Source organism: Bufo gargarizans, chromosome 10, assembly GCF_014858855.1.
Source record: "Bufo gargarizans isolate SCDJY-AF-19 chromosome 10, ASM1485885v1, whole genome shotgun sequence".
NCBI classification, from domain to species: domain Eukaryota; kingdom Metazoa; phylum Chordata; class Amphibia; order Anura; family Bufonidae; genus Bufo; species Bufo gargarizans.
In genome coordinates, this window is record NC_058089.1 from 119,259,341 (window position 1) to 119,287,136 (window position 27,796).

At 41.7% G+C, this 27,796-nt stretch overlaps 1 protein-coding gene across 2 annotated transcripts in view; it reads left to right on the forward strand.

Moving 5' to 3' along the window:
• The window catches only part of KCTD15 (potassium channel tetramerization domain containing 15), a 37,383-nt gene extending 14,863 nt beyond the window's left edge, over positions 1-22,520 (forward strand). For both annotated transcript variants that reach the window (XM_044270954.1, XM_044270955.1), the window contains exons 3-5: positions 4,518-4,662; positions 12,703-13,008; positions 22,163-22,520. In XM_044270954.1, the coding sequence (XP_044126889.1) occupies positions 4,518-4,662; positions 12,703-13,008; positions 22,163-22,315 (604 nt within the window). In that variant the 3' untranslated portion in view covers positions 22,316-22,520. The remainder of the gene's footprint in view (positions 1-4,517; positions 4,663-12,702; positions 13,009-22,162) is intronic.
• The last annotated feature ends 5,276 nt before the right edge of the window (positions 22,521-27,796 follow it).

The following is a 27,796-nucleotide window of genomic DNA, read 5'->3' on the forward strand; positions in this document are numbered from 1 at the left end:
TGATCCTAAGAGGTAATTATTCCTCCCCCAGACTCTCTTGCTTGCGTCCTTGTTGAGTTAAATATTAATTTTAGGAAGATATATATTAGAAAAAGTATGAAAAATGAGATTGCTGCTGCACTCGTCGAGTCTGATGACCCAGTCAGTGTGTTTGGGCGAGAGACAGGAAGGCAAAGGCCATGAGAGATCTTTGAAAACTCCAACCTTCTCGGCTCAACATCGCCTTCCGAGTTTTGTTTTGCATGAAATCCATCGATGGCGTTCAACGCAAAGCTGCAAATCCGTGAGAATATTGCAGGTTTACAGAGCATTTGTTGGAATGGCGCCTTCATTTTATGGGTAGGTCAACAGTAGCAAATTGCTTAATAGCTTTTGGTAGCCCAGAGACAATTTAATTCTTTTTAGTGACCTTAACTTCTGTAGACCCTAGTGAACCTCGACTCAAAAAGTTAGGCACAAGCAGCAATTTTACAAGGTTGTTGGCTACCGGATATCTGGGATTTGTTAGGCAATACCATATAGGCATTCTATATGGTATTGTATTCTACAGCTTGCAATAAAACATGCCACCATGGAAGTGCAGTATAGGCCCAAAGAACAACACAGGTCCTTAATAGGCTTGTTTGGTTGTGAGACTTTAAGGGCCTGAATCACGGGCTGTTTGTCCATTTGTATCTAAAAAATTGAGCACATATCATGTTTTTGTGACTTTTGCAAAATGATTTTGATAAAGGGGCGATATATAATTATTAATACTGAATATTAATAATTAATATGATCTCCTGGCTGATTCGCCATTGAAAAGGCTAGATATTGCTTATTAATATCAATAGTTGTTATCAACAGCAATATCTAACCTTACTGGTGTAAAAAGGCAAAATATTACCAATTATCGGATGACAACGGTCAATATTCCCCTTTTCCCCCTAGCTTGTGGGATTGTTCTCAGTTTAGGCTACTTTCACACTCGCGTTTGGTGCGGATCCGTCATGGATCTGCACAGATGGATCCGTTCAAATACAACCGTCTGCATCCATTCAGAACGGATCCGTTTGTATTATCTTAAACATAGCCAAGACGGATGAGTCTTGAACACCATTAAAAGTCAATGGAGGACGGATTCGTTTTCTATTGTGCAAATGGATCCGTCCCCATTGACTTACATTGTGTGTCAGGACGGATCAGTTTGGCTCAGTTTCGTCAGACGGACACCAAAACGCTGCAAGGTGTCCGCCTCCAGAGCAGAATGGAGACGGAACGGAGGCAAACTGATGCATTCTGAGCGGATCCTTTTCCATTTAAAATGCATTAGGGCAAAACTGATCCGTTTTGGACCGCTTGTGAGAGCCCTGAACGGATCTCGCAAACGGAAAGCCAAAACGCGAGTGTGAAAGGAGCCTTATACCACAGCTACAGTATGTTGCATTGGTATCACCAGGAATAACAGACAACTCTTGCAGATAAAACATAAAAGACGCCTTCAATTAACTACAATGTACTACAACATATACAAATACTTTCAATATCATGGTCATATAAGTATACATCCACCAAGTAACTGGCGTTTAGACTAACCATATAGAGAAAAGATACTTAGCCTTAGGCCTCATGCACACGGCCGTTGTTTTGGTCCGCATCCGAGCCGCAGTTTTGGAAGCTCGGATGCGGACCCATACAGTTCAATGGGGCCGCAGAAGATGCGGACAGCACTCTGTGTGCTGTCCGCATCCGTGGCTCTGTTCCGCGGCCCCGCAAAAAAATATATAACATGTCCTATTCTTGTCCGCTCTTTGCGGACAAGAATAGGCAGTTATATTAAACACGGACGCCATCTGTGTTTTGCGGATCCGCGATTTGCGGTCGTGTGCATGTAGCCTTAGCATGTAAGATGGTCCTACTTCCTCCAACTAAGACCTCACAGGAAGCTGGTCTGGCCCAGGAATGCCCCAGTGGCCAGGTATATTAACGCCTGCCTCCCCCAATTCATCGTACCTGTGATTGTTACCACCCAGTTGTACATTTATTCATACATTTCCAGAAGGAATACTAGAGGCACATCCCTATGCAGAGTTATGAGAAAAAGATGTCCCAGAGCGGTTATGCCTTTGGGAATACAAGTATTTTAAAATCGGACATGACAGGAGAGGGGACAGGGTCGGTTCTCTTTCAGTAACCATTGAAGGGTATGTAAAGTGGATCTGATACAATGAAACAACTTAGTCTTTACTGAACAAATCTACTGTTTTGTGTCTCCAGTTCCTATGTGTCTCTATGGTTACAGGCTATAATAAAATCCGGATTTAGCCTTATTTACCGGTCACAATGTTATAGCAAAAGTTTAAAAGGCGACATATAATACGTAGACATATAGACAGTGATATGTCAGACATAGGAAGTTCTTGGCCTTTTATCACATACATTAATGCTTCAAATGTCTGTTTTTGTGATCAAAGATGTGCAAATCCTAATTGTTGCTGATTTGTGGCCTGCTTCACTTTTGACATAATAGCTATATTTGTGTCTCTGTTATCAACTATTACAGTACAAATCCCATAGACTGTATAGAGGGGGTGCGGGGCAACATCCTCATTAACCTGTACACAGCTCAGGGTGTCATAGGGATGGCCTGTCCCTGTGAATCTCATACTGGATGTTCAGAGATGAATACGTTATACCCTGCTCGCTGGATTCTATGGAAAACATGGGCAGCAGATTGCCCAGGGCCCGATGAGATTCAGAGCCAGGGGCTATTGACCTAGTGCTACAGCTGCAACATGTGTATCATGTGTGCAGAAAAGCTGCGTACGAGATGGGGGAGGGGACAGAGACCTCTGTGCGGTGCTGAAACTGTCTTCTGAAATACGAGCCTTCATTGCTTATTAGACAAATGACACAAAAGATACCAGTCCTCCTGCCCTGTGATACACAACTGGATGTAATGGTCTACGGACACTAAATCTGGACAATGATTACTATAAACTCCTAAACCAAGCAGGGGTGCTGGAAATTATAATGTGGTCATTAGTAGTCATTATATATTTTCAGATATTTATGACCTGTTTACAAATGCAATGATCATATTTTAAAAGGACAATTCAATTATTTATTAGTAATAGCATGAATATTACAAGCATATAATTACCATAAAACTGCTATCTGTGTACAAGACTATAACTATATAATATTGCCTCCTATGTACAAGAATATAACTACTATAATACTGCTCCTATGTACAAGAATATAACTGCTATAATACTGCCTCCTATGTACAAGAATATAACTACTATAATACTGCCCCTATGTACAATAATATAACTGCTATAATACTGCCTCCTATGTACAAGGATATAACTACTATAATACTGCCTCCTATGTACAAGAATATAACTGCTATAATACTGCTCCTATGTACAAGAATATAACTACTATAATACTGCTCCTATGTACAAGAATATAACTACTATAATACTGCTCCTATGTACAAGAATATAACTACTATAATACTGCTCCTATGTACAAGAATATAACTACTATAATACTGCTCCTATGTACAAGAATATAACTACTATAATACTGCTCCTATGTACAAGAATATAACTACTATAATACTGCCTCCTATGTACAAGAATATAACTACTATAATACTGCTCCTATGTACAAGACTATAACTACTATAATACTGCCTCCTATGTACAGGAATATAACTGCTATAATACTGCTTCTATGTACAAGAATATAACTACTATAATACTGCTCCTATGTACAAGAATATAACTACTATAATACTGCTCCTATGTACAAGAATATAACTACTATAATACTGCCTCCTATGTACAGGAATATAACTACTATAATACTGCCTCCTATGTACAAGAATATAACTACTATAATACTGCTCCTATGTACAAGAATATAACTGCTATAATACTGCTCCTATGTACAAGAAGATAACTACTATAATACTGCTCCTATGTACAAGATGATAACTACTATAATACTGCTCCTATGTACAAGAATATAACTACTATAATACTGCCTCCTATGTACAAGAATATAACTACTATAATACTGCCTCCTATGTACAAGAATATAACTACTATAATACTGCTCCTATGTACAAGAATATAACTACTATAATACTGCTCCTATGTACAAGAATATAACTGCTATAATACTGCTCCTATGTACAAGAAGATAACTACTATAATACTGCTCCTATGTACAAGATGATAACTACTATAATACTGCTCCTATGTACAAGAATATAACTACTATAATACTGCCTCCTATGTACAAGAATATAACTACTATAATACTGCCTCCTATGTACAAGAATATAACTACTATAATACTGCCTCCTATGTACAAGAATATAACTGCCATAATACTGCCTCATATGTAAAATCACATAGCTACAATACTTCAAAATAATGATATTTTCACAGTTGAAACAATTCAGTAGAAAACAAGAGTGAAATATTTCTTGTAACAAATGTATTTTTCTCTTTGCTCCTCAGAATAAGTCGTCTGTTTAATGGGACAGAACCCATCGTACTGGACAGCTTAAAACAGCATTACTTTATCGACCGGGATGGAGAAATTTTCCGCTACATCTTAAGTTTTCTACGAACTTCAAAATTGCTCCTTCCTGAAGATTTTAGGGTAAAGCTGATGAAAACCATTTTTGTAAAAATGCAGTACAAAACCCTTTGGTGCGGCACATTTTCTTTATTTATTATGCGATTGGTCGCTGTGGAAAACTGTACAGTACTGATTCGATTTTACTTGCATCTCTAATAGAAAGTAGATATGAGAGTGGTGCCGCAGCGGCATTATGCCGTTCCCGATATACTCCAGAGTTTTTACTGATTGATGACCTATCCCCTGGATTAGTATTTGATTGGTGTGGGTCCGATAGGTCATCAGTTACAAAAAACTCTCAGAAAACTCCTAGAATCACCCCACTTCATGGTCTGCGGACACGGATGTAAGCCCCCCCAATGTATGCCCACACAAGCATCGACTCACAGAGTTTTTTTTTTGTTGCATATAGATGTATTCTAAAGCATAGATGACTATGCAATTGCAGTAGTGTTCAGACAGACAGAAGCTTACATTTGCTGGCCGGACGGACACTCTTAGCATACATCGGGCTAATTGAAGTATATAGCGTTACTTGTGTCACATGATTACAGTTTTTAATGCGGGGGGACATTTACACACTCAAATGCTCGGAGCAGGAAAATCGCATTTCTATTCTTGGTCATTCTGCCAATGATGGGGGTCATAGGGTATTCAGCACTTTCAATCCCACAATGCACTGGTCAGTTTTGGGTTTGTCTAAAAACCACCCACATACAGTAGATCCTTCTGGTGGATCCCACTGTTTTTAATGGTATTAAAATAAATAAATAAATATAAAACTAGGGGTTTTGCAAGCCACTGTCCAATGTCCACTCTTAGGTATGGTCACAGGTGAATGTGGTTACTGATTGGCAAGGAAGACTGAGTGATGTGGACAGGGGCGGACTGGAAACTTAAAGTGGCCCTGAAGTGGCCCCAGATACCACAGTGCAGCACAAATTACTGCCTAAATTAATTAATGCTGAGAGCATCAGATCTTTATGTACCCGGCTTTGGCCAAGAGGAGGGCTTACTTAGGTGGCCCTCTGGGCATTGGCCCACTGGGAAATTTCCCTGTAGGGTCTGTGGCCAGTCCGCCCGGGGGTTGGGTGGTTGGGAAGTGTCCTGAGGTCAATCTGACTTGAGTATGGTAGACCGCCGCACCAGTTGGCCGCAGAGCTTTGGATTCTTGCCACTACGTTGATTGGTTCAGAAACTAACATTATGTGACATCACTGTGCTGGCGGGGCCCCTGGCATTATCAATCAGCCCCAGCAGTGGCTCTAACGCGTTCCGCTCAGTTGTGACTATTTGCGTGAATTTCTTGTGCAGAATGGTAAATTACAGGGTGGGATCATTCACTTCTCGCAGGTGTAATATATTCCAAAGAAATACATATTATTTATACTTTACTATGTGGCACAATCTCCCTGGAGTATATACATGTTCCTATAGGTTTCTAAGAGGTAAAGTAGCACAGCAGAAATGTGTGTGTAATGTGCTGTCTGGACCACAGGCATCATGAAATCCTGACTGGCTCCCTCATTACTGAGAGCCATGTTTTAGGGCTTATGCATACGACCGTGGTTTTTGGTCCGCATCCGATTTGCATTTGTTGCGGATCAGATGCAGACCCTTTCACTTCAATGGTCGCAAAAGATGTGGAAAGCACTCCATCGTCTGTCTGCATCCCTATGTCTGCAGAAAAATAGAACTTGTCCTATTCTTGTCTGTTTTATGGACAAGGATAGGACAGTTCTGTATAGGGCAGGACATTATGTTCCGCAAAATGCGCAACACACTCGGCCAGTATCCATGTTTTGCGGACCACAAAACCCGCAGAGGCCGTGTGCATGAGCCTTTACTCTGAAATTCTGGGGCATTCAAAGATAATTTCCCAGGAACAGGGAGAAGAATCTGAGTGGCTCCTGCAGGCTTTGGTTTCATTGACCAGTCTTTGTGACTACGGAGAGTTCAATCAATGAGACCAAGCTGGGCAGGGAGAAGCAGGTGGGGAGCCGCCCGCATGACTCTGCTCCCTATTCTGAACCATGGCTCTCTGTAACGAGGGACCCTGTTGGGATTTCATGCTGCCTGTACCGTAAAAACATTGGAGTGGAAAGGTGAGTATCACTCCTTTTTATTTTTTACCATTGTAAGCTATCAAATAAGCATGGCAGCACCTTTAACTGCTTAGCGTAGTTGAGTTGGAAAGCCTTAAGGATGTTCACCTAGATGACCACAGGCCTTTTCGAGCCTAGCGAGTCCTGGCATCTTCTCGGGTTTGTCTTGTACTACTCGAGCCCTGATGAAGTGTATGGCCCAACCTTGACATGAACAAAGCTAGAAGGCAAAGAATGTGGGCCACATCCCGTCCCTATTCCAAAACCAACTGTTTTTGGTGCACCCAAGTCTAAAAACCCAACAAAGTTCCTAGTAGGAGACCTGGGTAAGAGACAGTATAACCCTCATGTCTAACCCAGTACATGTATAGCAATGGATATGATCAGTATCTCTGAGTGGTTACAGATATGATGTACTGTGTTCTCCATTAGGAGGGCTAGTGGTGACTAGGGTCGAGTCTATGATGTGAGGAGGGCAATGGAGATGAATCGGGATTCACAAACTACTTGCGGAAGAAGCAGAGTTTCAGAAGGAAGTGTAATCATCTTGTGGGATACAACGTACCTCAATGTTTCTTAGAGGTCTATGGGCGTTCGCCGGTATGACAGCCCAGGTTCAGCTGCTACCTCTTCAGTTTACACCCCTGGGATCGCCCCCATTTGGACTACTGGTCTTGAAAGGTGGAGAGATGTGAGATTACGTTATGCCCAGGGGTGGGATTCTAATTTTTAACAGGTTCCCTACTCAACGGCGGACACGCGGCGTCACAACACATGTTTACATATACATACACCATATATATGCAACACACATACGCATAAATACACCACAGACATTGTACACATACATAAATACACCACATATACAGTGCACATACCACCCAACTAAGGAGCTAAACTATCAGCGGTACGCAAAGCAATGGACGTGAATCTCCAGCTGCCCTGCCACCGCCAGAGCATCGGATCAGGACTCAGCTGGTAACGCAGTTCTCCGATCCAGATCTGGAGAACTGGAGGCAACTGGTAGAACCCCATGCCTGGTTATGCCCACTTAAATGGGGCTCTCTGAAGCCGATAATGGAGGGACCCTGGCACCTTTGCCGTGACTGTCGTTGAGGTGACCATGGTATGCGCCAACGTGACAGGGCGCATTCGTGATGCAGTTGTACTAGAAATCATTTAATAACAGCCAATGAGCAATTAGCGTTCAGTAAAACACGCTCGTGATTGGTTGCTATGGTTATATGTAGATTTATTTATTTTTCCGCTAATTTGCATTGTTAGGCAATAGATCCTAGTCAGTAGTACAAGGCGGTAATGGTATACAGAAGATAAATATAGTGTTTGTGTTTTTCTAATTAGCAGACACTTTGGAGAGTGTGAAACGCGTGCAGTTTCTTTCTCTCCCTTATCCTGAGCCGTGTCTTATGTTAAAGAAATCATTACAAAGGGCTGCTGAATATGTATCAGTTTTCACCTTTGTTTAATCAAATAGAAGAAAAGTGCCGCCGGGTTACATCTCGATTCGTTTTGCCCCGGCAGTTGTGAAAGTTGTTAAAAGTTTTGGAATACTTAGTGTTGAACTATTTGAGATCCCTGTTAATTTCTGCCGATCTTCCAGGAGCCGCCGTTGAGGAGGGCGGTCTGTGCGGCTTGTGGTGCATGGGGCGTGAATATATGTATAGTGCTGTACCTAGAACCTCCTGGCATTAGAAAGGCAGGCCAACTGGATGCACTTTATGTGAATTACTTCCTAGTCTTTGTCATAGATAAACAGATGCACATGTGCATAGCTATGTAGATAGACAGGTGGCCATGCAGATATAGGGATATATTAGGGATCTCTTACAAAGACAGAGAATCCGCACATACAAGAAGAAGGATGGAGACAGCAGGTCCTTTTGTTGGAGTTTATTCCAGATGCACTGTTTCGGCCTTTGTTGAGGCGAAACGTTGCATCTGGAGTAAACTCCAACAAAAGGACCTGCTGTCTCTATCCGTCTTCTTGTATATGCAGATTATCCGATCTGCACGGGGAAGCTTACCACATTCGCTGGAGACAATATCGAAATGGGTGTGCTGTCCGCCCCTCTTCTTTTTACACAGAACAATAGATTATTGGGAACAAACGAAAAGTTTGCGATAACTGTCTGATCTTCACTGGAGACGAGGGCTGCATTTACCGGCGGCAATCACCTCCACTGTATGGGATCAAGTGATCCCTAGAACCTGTCCCCATAGAAAATCATTATTCTTGGGGCGGCAAAGGAGCAATGATTTTTGGTGCCGAACGAGCGCTTGCTCATACATATGGTATTTATACAAACGCTCATCCTCAATAATCTGCCTGGTAATCGGACCTTCTAAAAGGATAGATATATAAAGAGATATGATATGAGACAGATAGATAGTAGATAGAGAAATAGATAGATCTGAGATACAGTAGATTGATATAGAGAGATAGATTATATCTATGTTTCAATATCTATATAAAAATTCCAGTAGATATCTGATCATAAACATCACATTTTACATCCATTGATGTGCATTGTGCCGATACTTATAGTCATATTATGGATCTGTGTTGTATCGATCCGTCAGATGGAGCCTATAGACTGCTCCGGGCCCGTACTGTACCAGTAATTTTATATGGTGGCACACTTGAGATTTTCTCAGTGTTATGTTCCATCCAATGGTGATGCCAGGGAAGAAGAAAGGCACCATATGGCAGCACTCGGAGTGCCTACCGCTCCATAATACAGAAGAGTAGGGACTCTGTGCCGCTGCACATTCTGACTGAGATACTTTCTAACACTGCTTGCTGCTGAACAGTCATAACAGAAATCACAGTGGCACCATTAGGTGCAGTCATTCAGGAGCCGGCCCGGCTATTACACAACTCTTAATTCTAGCTGTGTTCAGATTTAATACCCCTTAATGCTGCAGACAGCTCTGGCTTTCACGCCCAAGAGACAGCGTTACGACAGAATTTTTTTTTACTATGATCTCCAAAAATAACCTAGGGCTTCTCTCAACCTTTGATGTGTTACTTGTAGTAAGGCTAGCAACATGTAGCCTGGAATAGGTTGTCTTGAAGATGGCATGTATAACTGGTACTTTGCCATACTCAGAATTGGACAATTTAAAGGGGTTATCCAACCCCTATAATGACCCCCCCAATGCCCGAGCCCCTCATATAGATTATACTTACCTGGCACCCGTGTCGCTGCATCTCCCCTAGCGTCAATTCGATGCTAGGGAGGCTCGTCCCCGCCACGGCCTGCTATTGTGCATATGTAGATTTCACATATGAGCACAGAGGACAGTAACAAGACGCAAGTATAAGAGCTGAAGCATGATCTGTTCACACTAGGGTCATGGCTTCCAGTGGTATTCAGTCTTTGCAATCTCCTTTGCCAATCACAGCCGAGAAAAGAAAAAATTGAAGGGGTGCTGTAGTCATGTAAAATCTGCCCAGAGTATTCCAAATGCAGGATATTTTTGCCTTATATACATGGTTTCCATGTCAACACTTTCTTTCTACTGTTCTCAGCATCACTGCTTTCTGGCAGCACGTTTACATGCAGAACTTCCTGTTTCCATCAGCTTTTTGCTGGGTTTGCTAACCATGCTTTGCTCTGTAATGTTTCACAGGGCTTGCTCCGCCTAACTAACATGGAGAAGGGAAGTGTAGAAGTGATTACTGCAGAGGGAACAGTGTAGCAAGCCTTGAGAAACAGTACAGAGTAAAGCAAACCCAGCAGGAAGCAGATAACAACAGGAAGTTCTGCATGTAAACTTCCTGCCAGGATGCAGTGATGCTGAGAACAGGAGAAGGAAAGTGCTGACATGAAAAAAGACATAGTTGGCAAAAATATGCAGCGTTTGGGGTAATGAGGGGGAAAAAAAATCATTACACTGGGGAACCCCTTTAAGATTGCCATTTTATTAAATTATTGAACCTTTGCAGATTACAACCATTTAGTCGTGACTAAACATCTACTTTCCATTTTTCGGAAACAAATGGAGGAGTGATATGATTTCATTTATCCTTCTTCTTGGACTAAACACATTGATACTGTTGGTATAAAGTCTTTAGGGCATTGATGAGGATGGTGCATCTGAAATGAGTGTTAACAGCTTGTCCTCGGCATGTGGCCAATCGATCAGGGTGCCGGCTAATATCAGACCTGTGTTTCTCCACTTTATATAAGGGGAACGAGAAGTTATAAGGGCTCTCGGGCATGTGTAATTACATCGGCCAGGGGCTGCGATGTGAAGCTAGCTAATTAGCTCCTGGTAACTATGTAAATGGAAATTCACTATTAAAAGTTCAATCCCGTCTTCTAAGCATGACTAATTTTTAGAAAATTATATTTTTTTGTATATGTTCATTTGATTTCCAGGTGCGGAGGATTTTAATGTATGTTGGATTCTGAGACTTTTTAACAAGGAGAATGAGACTGGTGATATCAGGCTCTTTTAGCTCATCCCACATGCCTTTACAAAATGGGAAATATTTCATCTTTCTTTTACCGAACTGGTTGTAGGAAACACAAACGTCAATGAAAAATGTCCTTGCATGCTCAAAGGTAGTAAAGTGATGTCGTGCTTGCACACAGTTCCTGAGATTTAAGCCAGTCCATTTTTATTTCTTCATTTGCAGGTTTTACAAGATGCAGCTCAGTGTCGGGTATAGATCTGACTCATCTCTTCCATTCACAAATCCATAACTGTGTGGGCATCATTGAAATGTGTTGACATCTTAAGCCTGTGTCGTGTTCGAACGAGATGTTTTTTTAAAAAAAACAACGAGCTCAAGGAGATTAGAATAAAAATTAAGTAAAAAATGCCTTCATCTGGCCTGCGTTGATGAACGAGGTGGCAGGATAGTAGCCTCGAGGGGTGTCCAGGGGGAATAAAGCCAAAAAGAAAACACTGGGGCTGATTTACTAAGCAGATGTGCCATGGTTATGGTGCAAATAGTGCAAAAACACTGTGATACAGGCCATGTTTTAGACACGTTTTTACACCTAACGAAACAGTTTTGTAAAACGTCAAAAAAAGGAGTTCTAAAAGACACCAGATTTAATAAGGGTGTGGGCCACAGTATTGGTTCATGTAAGCCAACAAAGTGGTGGCGTAAAGAGAAAAGTATGCACCAAATCTGTCACACAGTGTGTGCCGCTTTGAAAAATTTGGCTCTCCTCCTGCCTGTCTGGAATATTTTTTTCTAAATTCAATCTGCCTCATTGTGTTTTGAGTGAACTATGGTCATTTATTAAGGATTTGTTTTGTAGTTCACCTTGCAAAATGTATTTAATGGTTGATGAACCTCATACCGCACACACACCCATACTTGCTAAAAACTTATACTGGGATAGTTTCTACCTCCCCCTCCATCCTGGCTTCAGAACAGGGATAACCTTCGTAAGCCGCAGTGCCATGGGCCCTCTGGAATTTTAGCCCTCTGGCTAGGGTGGGCGTAGCCTTGGCATAATTATGACTTCGTAGGTGTAAAATAAGAAGAAGAAAAAAAATCGTAAAAAGTTTCTTTGTAAGTGCCAAAGACAATAGTATCAAGAGCACTTCGATGAGATATGTTGGGAGACAGGACTCTGCAGAAGCCAAAATGGGTATTCACTGCCTGGAGGAAAGGTCAACCAGAAGGGTGAAACTCTATCACAGGGCTATACTGTATGGAGGAAAGTACCCTGCTCAGTTTGGCAGGGAAAGCAAAAGGTCAGAACTGGCTTCACCCAAAGTTTGTAACCTGACAGGAGTTTAATAAACTTTATGCCAAAATGTATATTCATTTTTGAGTAGTGTCGAAAACGAAGACCATTCTAGCCTTGAATGTGTTGTGTCCAAAATGTGCTTCTCAGTTGCTGTAAAGTTGGCTATTTGGTAGGTGTCTGGTAGACACGGGCTTACTTTTCCTTTTATGTGACCCTAGGAATTTAATCTACTATATGAAGAAGCCAAATACTATCAACTCCATCCGATGGTGAAGGAACTCGAGAGGTGGAAACAAGACAAGGAGCATCGGAAGCATTTCCAGCCATGTGACTGTCTAGTGGTGCGGGTGACTCCAGATCTTGGAGAGAGGATTGCACTGAGTGGGGAGAAAGCGTTAATAGAGGAGATTTTTCCTGAGACTGGAGATGTCATGTGTAACTCTGTAAATGCTGGATGGAACCAAGACCCAACTCACGTCATCAGGTTTCCACTTAATGGCTACTGCAGATTAAACTCTGTGCAGGTAAGCTATAGCGATGGGAACCTCTTACATGCGTTCTCGTATTATCACCATTTCCTGATACAGCGCTTTATTATTTGTGTATGTGGAATCTATTCAAGGGGTTGTTGAGTTAAATTTTTTAGGTAAAGGGTGGAATGTTAAAAAAAATAAAATAAAAGCACTAGTCACCTTTCTGACCCCTCGTTGCTGCCGTTCCTATCTCCGGCTCAGTCTAGTGATTGGCTGCGCAGACATCTTTTGGCTTTTCCTGTGTGTTGAGCGCACCAGAGAGAGGAGATCAGCAGGAAACAGCTCGGGTCCAGAACAGTGAGATGGGCAGTGACAGCCCAGTCTTGGTCGCTATGATGCTGCCTTTTTTTTTTAAATAGTTTTTTTTTTCACCTGTATTACAAGAGACATAACTTTTTCAGTTTTTCATCTAAGTAGCTGTAGCAGATGAGTGGTATTTTCAGTGTCACCTATCTGCAGTAATTATCACTCATTGATTAACTTTTATTAACTTCTTTTTGATGGGGAAAAAAAAAACAGCGATTCAGTCAGTACGATTGCAGCGATACCAAACATGTCTAGGTTTTTATTATGTTTTACTACTTCGGCACAATAATAGCACATTTCACGGGACAATAAAAAAAAGGTTTTTATCTCACTGCATTTTAAGAGCTATAACTTTTTGATTTTTCCATCGACTGAACCGTATTTGGGCTTTTTTTTTGTGGAACAAGTCAGGTTTTTGATAAAACCATTTTTGGGTATATATAACTTTTCTTGATAGAATTTCGACATAACTTTTTGCATTATTTTTATGCCATTCACCATGTTAACTGTATTATATATGTCATTATAATTCCAAAAGAGAAAAAAGACAGCACTCCAATTATATATATATATATATAGAGTGGATATAAAAAGTCTACACACCCCTGTTAAAATGTCAGGTTTCTGTGCTGTAAAAAAATGAGACAAAGATAAATAATTTCAGAACTTTTTCCACCTTTAATGTAACCTATAAACTGTACAACTCAATTGAAAAACAAACTGAAATCTTTTAGGTGGAGGGAAGAAAACAAAAACAAAAAATGAAAATAATGTGGTTGCATAAGTGTGCACACCCTCTTATAACTGGGGATGTAGCTGTGTTCAGAATTGAGCAATCACATTCAAAATTATGTTAAATAGGAGTCAGCATACACCGGCCATCATTTAAAGTGTCTCTGATAAACCCCAAATAAAGTTCAGCTGCTCTAGTTGGTCTTTCCTGAAATTTTCTTAGTCGCATCCCACAGCAAAAGCCATGGTCCACAGAGAGCTTCCAAAGCATCAGAGGGATCTCATTGTTAAACTGTATGACTCAGGAGAAGGGTACAAAAGAATTTCCAAGGCTTTAGATCTACCATGGAACACAGTGAAGACAGTCATCATCATCAAGTGGAGAAAATATAGTGACATTACCAAGAACTGGATGTCCCTCCAAAACTGATGAAAAGACGAGAAGGAAACTGGTCTGGGAGGCTACCAAGAGGCCTACAGCAACATTACAGGAGCTGCAGGAATATCTGGCAAGTACTGGCCGTGTGGTACATGTGACAACAATCTCCCGTATTCTTCATATGTCTGGGCTATGGGGTTAGAGTGGCAAGACGAAAGCCCTTTCTTACAAAGAAAAACATCCAAGCCAGGCTACATTTTGCAAAAACACATCTGAAGTCTCCCAAAAGCATGTGGGAAAAGGTGTTATGGTCTGATGAAACCAAGGTTGAACTTTTTGGCCATAATTCCCAAAAATATGTTTGGCGCTAAAAACAACACTGCACATCACCAAAAGAACCCCATCCCCACAGTGAAGCATGGTGGTGGCAGCATCATGCCAAGGGGCTGTTCTTCTTCAGCTGGAACTGGGGCCTTAGTTAAGCTAGAGGGAATTATGAACAGTACCAAATACCAGTCAATATTGGCCCAAAACCTTCAGGCTTCTGCTAGAAAGCTGAACATGAAGAGAAACTGCATCTTTCAGCATGACAACGACCCAAAGCATACATCCAAATCAACCAAGGAATGGCTTCACCAGAAGAAGATGAAGTTTTGGAATGGCCCAGCCAGAGCCCAGACCTGAATCCGATAGAAAATCTGTGGGGTGATCTGAAGAGGGCTGTGCCCAGGAGATGCCCTCACAATCTGACAGACTTGGATTTTTTTTGCAAAGAAGAGTGGGCAAATCTTGCCAAGTCAAAATGTGCCATGCTGATAGACTCATACCCAAAAAGACTGAGTGCTGTAAGAAAATCAACAGGTGCTTCAGCAAAGTATTAGTGTAAGGGTGCGCACACTTATGCAACCATATTATTATTTTTATATTTTTTTCTTCCCTCTACCTAAAAGATTTCAGTTTGTTTTTCAATTGAGTTGTACAGTTTATAGGTCACATTAAGGCCTCATGCACACGACCGTTGTTGTGTTCCGTTCCGCAAAATGGGGTGTTCCGTGATCCGTTTTTGTTTCAGTGTGTCTTCCTTTATTTTTGGAGGACCACCAGACATTAAGGAAAGTAAAAAAAGTCTAAGACAGGTTTGCTATGCAAATGATAGGAAAAAAAACGGACGCGGACGACAATCTTGTGTGCCTCCGCGTTTTTTAGCGGTCCCATTGACTTGAATGGGTCCGCGAACCGTTTTCCGCAAAGATAATAGGACAGGTTATATTTTTTGGGTGGACTGGAACCACGAATCACGGACGCAGATGGCAAACTGTGCATTAGCCGAGTTTTCAACGGGCCCATTGAAAGTCAATGGGTCCGCAGAAAATCACGAAAAACGGCACAACGGACACGGAATAAAACAACGGTCGTGTGCATGAGGCCTAAAAGGTGGAAAAAGTTCTGAAATGATTTATCTTTGTCTCATTTTTTTTTTACATCACAGAAACCTGACATTTTAACAGGGGTGTGTAGACTTTTTATACCCACTGTATATAGGGCATTTTTCTTAGTTTTTTTTTTTTACACTTAATTTTTTTTAGGGAGCTTCACAATGCAATCCCTTGATGCTTTTATAATGTTTGGCATAATCACTATACCAAAGCATTAATGCCTGTCAGTAAGAATCAATTAGGATATGCCTAATAGACATGCAGCCATGGCAGGCCGGAGGGGCCTTAGTTAGGCTTCGGGTTGCCATAGCAACCACCGGCTCCTCTGCATATGCGTCTCAGGATGGGTGGTGCGATGGGTGACAAAAAGGAGCCTCCTCCCTCTGCTTAACTGCCCATCAATGGATGCAGCTCTGCATCCATTTAGGATAAGGTACCGCTACTATGGAGCCCCCGATTACATCCAAATTTGGGAAGGGGTTAATGTAAGGTATATTCTTTTATTTAAAGGTCCTATTTTTGCACTAAATATACTCCTATAGCAGATTAATTATCGTGACAGATTCTTAGATTAAAAACATAAAATCCCCCAAACGACAACACTTGATTTACACGGGCTTGGTTTCCACTCTTCTGCACGCCCATTCTGAGGTCACCCTAGGTGTCATCTAATTTACTCCCTAGGTATATACATAACATATAGGGCATTTCAGCAGTGTGCAGAGAACTTATACAGGTAAATATCTAGCTTGACTGAATGCGATCAGCCTCCCATACGCCCAATTACCCAAAAAAGATATTATAAAAAAAATGTTCTGCCATTTCAGAGAATGCAACAATGTATTAATGCATAATTTATGTCTTGCTCATAATTAAATGATGGAGCCTGCGGTATGGACTGTAAAAAAAAAAAAATTGATCTGCTATGTTTTTTTTTTTTTTTTTCTCCAAAAGGAAAAGTTCCTCTAAAAAGTGCCCATGGGCTGTTAACAAGTGTGTGTTCCTTACATAGCTTATGGTACTTCAATAGGAATCATCCAGAAAAATAAGCACCAGATTTTAAGCTGCCAGCCAGGTGTATGTACGACAGGAACATAGCGAGAGGTTTCTCTGCGAGGACGCCTCTCTGCTGTGCTTTATGCACAAGAATTAAGTGGTGGCATCCGAGTAACATTGGATCATCTCACAGGACGACCAATGTGCTGCATCCATTACTGTCAAGTGTGCTCAAGGCCTTAGGCTACTTTCACACTTGCGGCAGAGGATTCCAGCAGGCAGTTCCGTCAAAATGTATGCCAACTGATGGCATTTCAGGATCCTGATCCGTCTTGTCTTACAAATGCATGGAAATGCCGGATTCGTCTTTCTGTTGTCATCTGGAAAAACGGATCCGGCATTTATTTTTTTTACATTTTTTGGGGTGTGCGGATCCGGCACTAATACATTCCTATGGAAAAAAGTCAAGCAATCAGGCAAGTGTTCAGTTTTTTTGGCCAGAGATAAAACCGTAGCATGCTGCGGTTTTATCTCTGTCCTGATCAGTCAAAAAGACTGAACTGAAGACATCCTGATGCATTCTGAACGGATTGCTCTCCATTCAGAATGCATGGGGATAAAACTGATCAGTTATTTTCCGGTATTGAGCCCCTAGGATGGAACTCAATACCGGAAAAGAAAAACGCAAGTGTGAAAGTACCCTAAAAGGGGTTATCCAACGTCTCCAACAGCCCCCCCCATGTTCCGGGTCCCTCACAGGTAATATACTTACCCCGCTATCTGCGACGCTCCTGGTCCCTGCACCGTCGCTACTGCTTCTCCCTGTACACGGATGAAAACATCCGGTGTCGGGGGGGAGCAGCCAATGGCAGAAGGGGACCAGGAGCGGCGCAGTGAGCGGGTAAGTATATTACCTGTGAGGGGCCCGGCACATGGGGGGGCTGTTGGAAACGTTGGATAACCCCTTTAAAGGGGACATGTAATCTCTCCTGACTAACCTCTTGCATTCCCCAGGTGACAACAATTCTTGAGCACCAATTCTTATGACTATATGTTGTGCCATTCCTTTATTATTCCTTCTAGAAATTATCAGTGAACTACTAGCAGTTTGCCGTAATGGTCCAGATGGGTGTTACCAGTTAGGGCTGTTTCCCTGCATAGTCTGACACTGGTAGCACTGATAGGATAGTGTCAGGCTGTGCAGGAACCCCCCCAGTTGGTAACACCCATCTGGACCTTCTGCTGGCAATTCATTCATAACTTCTAGCAGGAATAATAAATGATGGGAACAACATAGAGTCATAAGAATAGACGCTACAGAACTAGGGGGATACAAGTAGTTGCTAAAGTAGGTATGTCAGGAAAGATTACAGGTGTTTTTTAAGCTTGCCATTCATATTAGATATAGGTCGGCTGAGCCCAGAGATTTCTGTGGGATCGGCCAACATCTGTTCTGTATGGGGGGGGGCCTCCCTGTCGGGGTCCGGTGCTACTGCTGCCTAAAATGACGAGATATATGGAGCGGCTCTTATCAGCAGTTCTAGAGAGGAGTGCCAAGTGGAGATCCATCTTCCGTTCCGTGGCCCCGCAAAAATATACAGCATGTCCTATTCTTGTCCACAGCCACGGTCAAGAATAGGAAAAATGCGGAACGCATATGGCTGGTGTCCGTGACTGCAAAACAGTTGCGGACGTGTGAATGGACCCGAAAGGAATTTTGTAGACATGCGTCATACCATCTAAAATGACTTGAAAGTGTTCTACAAGGGGAATTATGCACAGGATAGGTGATCCCTGGAGCCTCACTGCTGGGACCCCCTCAATCACTAGAACAGGTTTCCCAAGCATCTGCCCAATGCTGCTTCATTCAATATCTATGGGGCAGCAGAGCGCAACACTTTGGTGTTTCTGTTGACCCACGACATTGAAAGGAGCAGCAGTGCACCTTTTGTGACTACTTTAAAACTACTCACCAAAGGGGGCTTGGATCCCTTCCTCTCTTCATTGGTCTTCCAGTCTCTGTCTGTCAATTTCTGCAAGGACAGAGTCACATGCACTGCTGCATCCAGTGACTGGCTTCAGTGGTGACGTGTCCCCAAGCGGCATGTGACCCAACACTGGCTGCAGTGGTGCACGTGACCCCATCCGTCTCGAAATTAACAGATCGGAACCGGAAGACCAACAAAGAGGGCCAGGGAGACAGAATTGAGCAGGGAGAGGAAGGCGGGCATGGATTTCACCACAGGTATTCCAGGCTGTTCTGCAAATAAAAAACTGGATAGCCCTTCTAATTCCAAAGTAATGTCTCCTAATATCCTTCTTGGCCATAGGTACATGCTGCCGTGGAGCGAGTGTTTAACAATGCCATCACCACCTAGAATTACAGCTGATAACATATGTCTTTTCAGCCTGCCAACTTTCTTTCTGAAAATGTGATAAAATTACAAATTTGGCCATTATTAAGAGCGATATTTCACCAGGTGCAGTTATGGGATTTTCCAGTGTTTAGCTTAATAAGGCTCAGAGGGTTTACATTATGGCGTGGTTTTCCACTAGCGATCTATCATGACCTTACGACAAAAATCATCCATTTTGACAGATGTGAAAATGGCCCCGTGGGATGAATCTGGTTTTGTAAAAATAATATAATTTGGTATAGAAGGGCCCGGCCTCCTCTGCATTATGACGTTTTTATTAGCTACACTGCGCTCATAAGACCAACAGTATTTTCTTTCTAATAACCCTCGTTCCAAAATCATTTGCATTCATTTTTTTTTTTACTGGACTATCAATCAGTGCTGTCTATATAGCTTCTCTTTTATTTTCAGTTAATTATCTACTGTAATGCTCAATGTCTGCTTGTTTTGCCTCCATTACTTTACTGTCCCCTGTCACATTGCAGCCTCCAAGCATAATCACCTTAGTAGATTGTTGGCCACCCCCAGAAGATCAGCACAGTACTCTCCTTAAATACTTAGTGCTGCTGGATACACTGCTCTTGCTGGTCTCAATTCCTCCCTCACATCATAAATGGACAGGTCACCACCTCGCTCAACATCTACATATCCTCAAACACTCTGTGCTTCTGGTTGACCACTCTCCTTCCATTATTGATCAGCGACCACCTACTCGTCTCCATTCCCTTTTTTACATCATGGCACTATCCTCACTAACACAATAACATGAGTGATCAAGTCACTTACATTAGCCCAACAAATCAAACCCCATTTATAGTCTGCCATTTATGGTTTCAGTGAGGGCCTAGTGGCTCAGGTGTTGTGCTGGAGCCATGTCTTCTAATCCGGCCAACAGCAACATCTGCATGGAGTTTGTATGATCTCCCCGTGTTTGCCCCAGGTACTACGGTTTCCTCCGTCTCTCCAGAAATATACTGGTAGATAACTTGGCCCTAGTATTTGTCTGACATAATGAAATTAGATTTGGAACTGATGTGTAGGATGACAATCTCTGTACAGCGCTGGGGAATATGTTGGTGTTATATAAGATAGCATTGAGATATAGTACAGGAACCATGTAGGTCATACTGTATGTGGAGGTTAATGCCGGAGCAGCTACATGTGTGTCCCGTTAATTTTGTTTTATTAATAGGGAAACGAGTAACATGCTTTTCCTGAAAATAGGAATACTTAGAATTCCTAACCTTCCATCGTACAATTCAGCAATTGACTTTTCTCCAGTAGTTGATTATTGTGCTGCCATCCTGAAATACTGTGTATTTGAAAAAGTCTTCACTTTTTTACATTTTATGTTGCGAAAACAAAAATTTTAAGTTTTTCCCATCATTTTGCACTCTGTCCTTAATAATGAAAACGTGATAACAAAATTTCAGAAAACGTTTGCAAATTTAATAAAAAGGAAAACTAAAAACTAAAATATCTCATGGACGTAGGTATTCACACCCTTTCCTATGGCACTTAAAAATTTAGCTCTGGGGCCTCGCATTTCTCTTGATCACCTTTGACATGTTTCTACACCTTGATTGGAGTCCACCTGGGGTAAATTAAGGTGATTGGACATGATTTGTAAAGACACAGCCCTGTCTATTTAAGGTTTCACAGCTGGCAGTTGAGAAGGAAAGAGCTGCCTATAGAGCTCAGAGACAGGATTGTGTGGAGGCACTGATCTGGAGAAGGGTACAAAAACATTCTGCTGCATTGAAGGTTCCCAGTGGCCTCCATAATTCTTAAATGTAAGAACTTTGGGACAACCAGGACTCTTCCCAGAGCTGGCCCCACACCAAACTAAGTAATCTGGGAGAAGGGCCTTGGTAAGAGAGATATGACAAAGAACCCAATGGTCCCTCTGGCTGAGCTTCTAAGATCCTGTGTGCAGATGGGAGAAACTTCTCAAGGATCAACCATCACTGCAGCCTCCACCAATCTGGGCTTTATGGCGGAGTGGCCAGAAAGAAGCCTCTCCTCAATAAAAGACACATGAAAGCTGCCTGGGGTTTGTAAGGCCTCTCAGACTGTGAGAAACAGGATTCTCCGATCTGATGAAACCAAGATTGAACTTTTTGTCCTCAATTCTAAGCGTTATGTCTAAGGGAAACCAGCTCAGTAGCATCCCTACAGTAAAGCATGGTGCTGGCAGCATCTTGCTGGGGGACAGGGAGACTGGTCAGGGTGGAAGGAAAGCTGAATGGAGCTAAGTACAGAGATATTATTAATGAAAACCTGATCTATTGCACTCTGAACCTTAAAATGGGCTGAAGTGTCACCTTCCAACAAGACAGTGACCCTAAGCACACAACCAAAACATCACAGGAACAGCTTAGGGACAACTCTGTGAATGTCCTTGAGCAGTCCATCCAGAGCCCTGACTTGAACCCAATCAAACATCTCTGTCCACCGGCGCCCCCCACTCCCCCATCCAACCTGACAAAGCTGGAGAGGATCTGCAGATAATTGGCAGAAAATCCCCAAATCCAGGGTGAAAACTTTGTAGCATCATACCCAAGAAGACTGGAGGCTGTAATAGCTGCCAAAATTTCTACACCTAAGTCCTGAGTAAAGGGCAAGATTTTCGTTTTTCCTTTTCAATAAATTAGCAAAGATTATGAACATTCTGTTTTCACTTTCTCATTGAGTATTGGTATTGAGTGCAGAATGGGGGAAACTGGATTATTTATTTTTTGTTGTTAGCACAACATAACATAAAATGTGAAAAAGGTGAAAGGGTCTGAAGACTTTCCGAATGCATTGTATTTGCTTCCCTATGAATTCTACAGTATGATGAGAGAATCTTTCTAAAAACTTTTCTCTTGTCTCTACAGGTTCTTGAAAGACTCTTTCAGAAAGGATTTCACGTTGCAGCCTCTTGTGGGGGTGGAGTTGACTCCTCACAGTTTAGTGAATATGTACTGTGCCGAGAGGATAGAAGGGTGCAGCCGAACACAATGAGGATAAAACAGGAGCCTCTGGACTGATGTTTCCTGAAATTCCCTCCTCACCATTGAAGTGTTCACTAGTCCTTGATGTGAAGAACCTCAGGACCTGCAAACCAGTATTATTAGACTTCATATGACTTTTTGTTGCCAGTTTGTGATACTTTTGAAAGGTAACTTTTGACTTAGCCAAGTAAGCAGCCCAGTTCTCTCAACGGCCCTCGCCAATGCAAGTTCATCTCAACAGCTGTGCTGTAAAAAATCCCAACCTCAGTAACGTGGACCTGTTTGCCTATTTTCGGATCGCTGCAATACAACCAAGTGGCCAATCAAAAATGAACGCAAAAACATTCGGCTGGTATAGTCCAATGAACACATCCCCGATAATGAAGATATCACAGACACGTGGAATAAACTGCATTGTCTTTTTATAGATTTTATGTGTCATGCAGATTGCTCGTCGCAATCATCTGATTATTCGAACGTCTGTTCCCTTCAAATGAGAAAAGGGATTACTTTTATAGCCTCTCAGATGGATAATGTGGATATATGGGACTGAGCAACAATAAAATGTTTGATAAATGTAAAACTGAAGACCAGCCAGAAGCCGGCACAGAGTCCGTTGTGGAATTTCGAGATGTCCTAAAAAATATAGAATTTTGGATTTTAGGCAGAGGTTTTACTAGAAGATATAATTGTCGTCCATTCTTGGGGGGGGGGGGGGGGGGGGAGGTGTTCTTGCTTTCTTGTGCTTTTATAAACACGTGAAAGGTGAAATAGAAGAGAATGATTCTGTATTGTAAAAGCAGGAGAAGACCAAATATCACAATCCAGAGTGTATGAGCCATGCCCTACCCATATGGAAGGAAATGACAGTATGTAGAATTGATGGGGTGGGTTATACACCGAGGTGGCATATGGGATATGAATTTATTAATATATGAGCTGACATACCGTATACGTTTTCTAATCCAAAATAGAAGAGTGGTAAAGTGAAAAATTCCCTTTTCCATTATGATTTTTAATTGTTAAAAGGAATGCTAAACATAGAAAGGACACAAAAAAAGAAAAGAAATGTAATTGTGCCCATAATCTCCTCCTCTCCTTTGATTCTATTTACGAAATGAGATCATCCATGTCCCCCCACCACCTCCTTCTCACCTGTTTGTGGCTGCAGCAGGAGCCTCTCCCATTGTCCTGTTTGCAGTAGAACAAAAAGATGATTAAGCCCAACCCTGTTGGATAAGCACCACCTCCGCGGGTCTCCTGCTGAGACTTACCTCTGTGTTCTTTGCAGGATTTCTACAAGATTGGATCAGGAATATGCAATAAATCCTGCAAATTAACAGACGGGGGAGGGCAAATTTATCTCCGGTTTACTTGTATGGTTTATTTCTAGGCTTAGTGTTCCTTCGAATATTAACATCATATGCACGTCCATTATGTATACATGTTTGTCAAGACATATCGCTTTAAAATGGTCTATCTTCAAAATGCCTGGATAAAGTAAGGTTAATAAGCTCAATAGTACTCAGTCAGCTGCCTCTTGAAAGTTGGGGGTGGTAAAACAGTCCACGTGCGTATATAGTGGATTTTCCTCCCGGATATTTCTCAATCAGTAATAGAATTAGGCAGCTCTTAGTTTTGGAGTCCACACTCCTAGTGGTTACCCGAAGTAGGTCAAGTGATTGGTCTTGATATTTTTCGCTAAGCAGGGGAAATAAAATACATATGCATATAATAAATGCTTAAACAGCACTTTTGGTTACTTTTGGTGCAAGCACTAATGTTAATACGGATTTACAGGACTTTTTGTCCGGGTGATTGTTGTCTTTTAAGGAATCCTTGCCAAGCAATGAATTCCATCTTTTACAGCCCATTTATATTTCCCGTTAAACAGGCGTATTCATTTTGCTGCGTCTTTTTGTGATTCTGCTTCAAGTCTAATGGCATATGGTGGTAGTTGTCACTTCTGAGCAGATATAAATACTGTAGATCCCTGCTATATCTTCTGTGTGGCAGGTGATTTGGTACCAGTCAATGGTACATTTTGCCCTTATCACTCGACTCACCCCCTTTAATGTATGATGACTATGGACTTCTGGCTGCCTCTTTAGTAACACCTAGATACTAACGTTAGGGATTGTCCAATGGATTAAGAAGGGTTACAATGTATCAGAGAAGTGAAGGATTTAGAGTATCCAGCCATGCAAAGGGTTAAACACACATACATATATTGGGCCGTTAATGCTATATTAACTATATAGATGGCCTCAGGTAACAAACGTTTCTAAAAGAAAGAGAAAAAAATAAAATCTTTAGCATTTTTATATCTGTACGAGTCCCGGTGCTGCATTCAGATTTGTATATAAATTATATGTAGAATTGTGTATTATACATTATTGTAAAAAACAAAACAAAAAAAAAACTATTGTCATGTACTTGTGTATACATATTTCTAATATAGTAATTCATGCCATAAACATTTCTGTATAGTAAATGATAAAAAAAAAAAACAACTAAAAGCTTTCATTTGTTTTATATTCTTTTTTGTGACCTGTAAAGCAGACGGCAGCTTCCTGCGGACGCACGGCTCATAATACAGCAAATATTCTCATGCTGTAGAATTGGAGGTTATACATGTGCGGTATAGATAAGGCTGGGTACACATTGCATTTTTAGCCCTCCACTGGGAATTTTGTGAGACGGATACGTTTACATGCCCCACTAATGGTATCATAGCACGATGGGTACATTCACTTGAATGGGTCAAGCAGAGTTTCAGGATTGGTCTGACCTGCTTTCTGCTTGTTTCCGTCATTTTCACCAGAAAGAATAGCGTGGTAGACTGCACTATTCATACTTATACCCCCTGACGGAAAGCCCAGCACAGGGCTAAAATACTATGTGAACCCAGCCCTAGCCTGCAAACAAACGTGCACATTCCGGGCTATGTCCATAAGGCCTCCTGCACACGACCGTAGATGTGCAGTTGCCGTATTGCGGAACCACAATACACGGGCACGGTTCCGTGTGCATTCCGCAACACGGATGCGGACCCTCTAACTTCAATGGCTCCGCAAATCCGGAGATGCGGAACGGAACCCTATGGACGTACTACGGAGTGCTTTTGTGGGATTTTGTCCCGTAGATAGAACATGTCCTATCTTTTTGCTGAACGGTCGGATCCACTGCGGCTGCCCCACTGTTGGTGTTCGTGCATTGCGGCCCGCAGCACAGCCACTGGGGCGCACACGTTCATGTGCAGGAGGCGTAAAGAGTGGAAATTCCAGTAAAAGCCATGTCTGTTTCATTAGTTGAAAATTTTGTTACAGATTTGCCATAGATTTCACCCTATGCATTGCACAAGGTGAAATCCGCTAGAGAGTTTGGATTTTCAATCTGCAGCGTGTCAGTGTGTGGATGAGATTTCATCAGATCTGTAATATGGTGCCTGCAATTCTGCAATTGCAATGACCTGTAAGAAGAGATGAGCGAATCCTTTTATCCGATTCACCAATTTGCATATTCACCTGTCAAGAGAACACAGTGAGAGAATCATTTCTCCTTTACAGGTGTTCTCCCACGAAAAATATTATACATTATTCAAACCAGGATCTGAATACTTTTGTAATTGCCTGTAATTAAAATTTTAGTATAGCCCCTGTGTTCTTCAATTAAATCTATCTGTATAGCGCCACCTGCTGTTTGTTGTTTTTCTCATTTCTCTGTCCACCTCACTGGTATAGAATATCCATTTTTAATACTCTTTTAAGAACTTTTGATTTAATAGATGGGGATCCCCCATAACATCCTACTCTATTAGCCTTAACTGAGAGAGGCTATGAAAAAGTCTATCAATCTGGAGGACCCAGCACATCTGTATATCACAGGCACAGCTCACAGATTTGAATGTGAACTGTGTAACACTTTAAGTGTCACTGTCCATTCTTTTTTTTAATTTATTTTTTGTATTGCATAGGGGCAGTGATACTGACTATTTTTGTAATATACTTTAATTACTGAAATCGTACATTTCTATTCGAAAAATAGTTCTAGAGTTGCCAATTTTGAGCCTTAGCAACGCTCCTCTGTCTTCTGTTTACATAACACAGTCAGGGTTGAGAAAGTCTCCACTGTTATGTAAACAGAAGACAGGGGGATGTTGCTAAGGCGCAGAATGGGCCACTTTAGAGCTATTTTTGTAATAGAAATGTACAATTTCAGTAATTAAAGTATATTACAAAAATGGTCAGTATCACTGCCCCTACACATTACAAAAATAAAAAAAAAGAATGACAGTTACACTTAAATTTTCCCCTGGAGTGGCGCAGCAAGTTCACCAACAAATTACAGCTGTGCATTGGGTGTCTGGCTCCAGGATGCACTGTTCTGTCTATTGTCAGGGGTCACTGCCAACAGAGGATTAACCAGAGGAATCAGGATGTAGTGGACGTAGCTGGAAACTTTAATGGGAGCAGTGCTGCGGTTACCAGCTCCATCTGCTATCCAGTGGATAGAGCTGTGTAGTTCCAGCACAAGAGATATTTTGGAACAGTTGATTGGTGAGGGTGCTGGGAGTCGTACCCGTGCCGATCAGATATTAATGACCTATCCTGAGGATAGGCTATCAATTGTAAAAATTCTGAACAACCCCTTAAAAGCTATATACACTTTCGGAGGCAATTTTTTGATGAATGCATTTTACTCATTTTGGGCTAAAAATTTTTTTTTTCAATTGGTCTGAAAGATATTAAGCCATGCGGTCACAAAGAGGTAACTGTTTTTCTAGATGTGTGACTGGTACTTTCACTGTAGGGACTTACGCGACTATAGAGATAATCTGATACGAGTTTGGGAAAGGAAAAACTCTGCTGGATCTAATCGACCACTACAAATTGGATCATATAGTGATTCCTCCAACAACCAGAAAATGGCCACTAATCACATTTCTATTCCGTGTTAAGCCACCACTGGACCATACACTTATGCCTAAGTAGCAGGTCGACCACAGAAAGGCAGAACAGTTTTAGTAAGGTAAACCTCAACCCTCCCAAAATGACCCCTAGGCAAAACCCTAATTCTCAGAAAAGACCTCATCCCATTACTCAATATGGTCATTCTCCATCAGAAAATGGTCTTGTTCCACAGGATAGGAGCTTAGGACTTGCAACCAGCAACATCGATTAGTGTACAAAGGGGTCCTTCCGACTCATCTTGCATACCCCACCTCAACCTTATGAACTCCACTACTTTCGTTGAAGAACCCAATATTTTAATTTACACCACACCTGTATCATCCAGTTTCTTTACAAACTACATCAAAACTTCTGTCACCCCTGCACCAACTCTTCCCTGTAGATCCTATTACTATAGGTGAGACATCCAATCCATCAATTTCTCACTCTGTACAGGATACCACATTGAATATAACAACCCATCGCGTTTCTTTTTCTAGTCCAGATCCTTTTTTAGCGTTATCGTACAGCTTAACAGAGTCCTTTTTCAGACCACATCTCACCA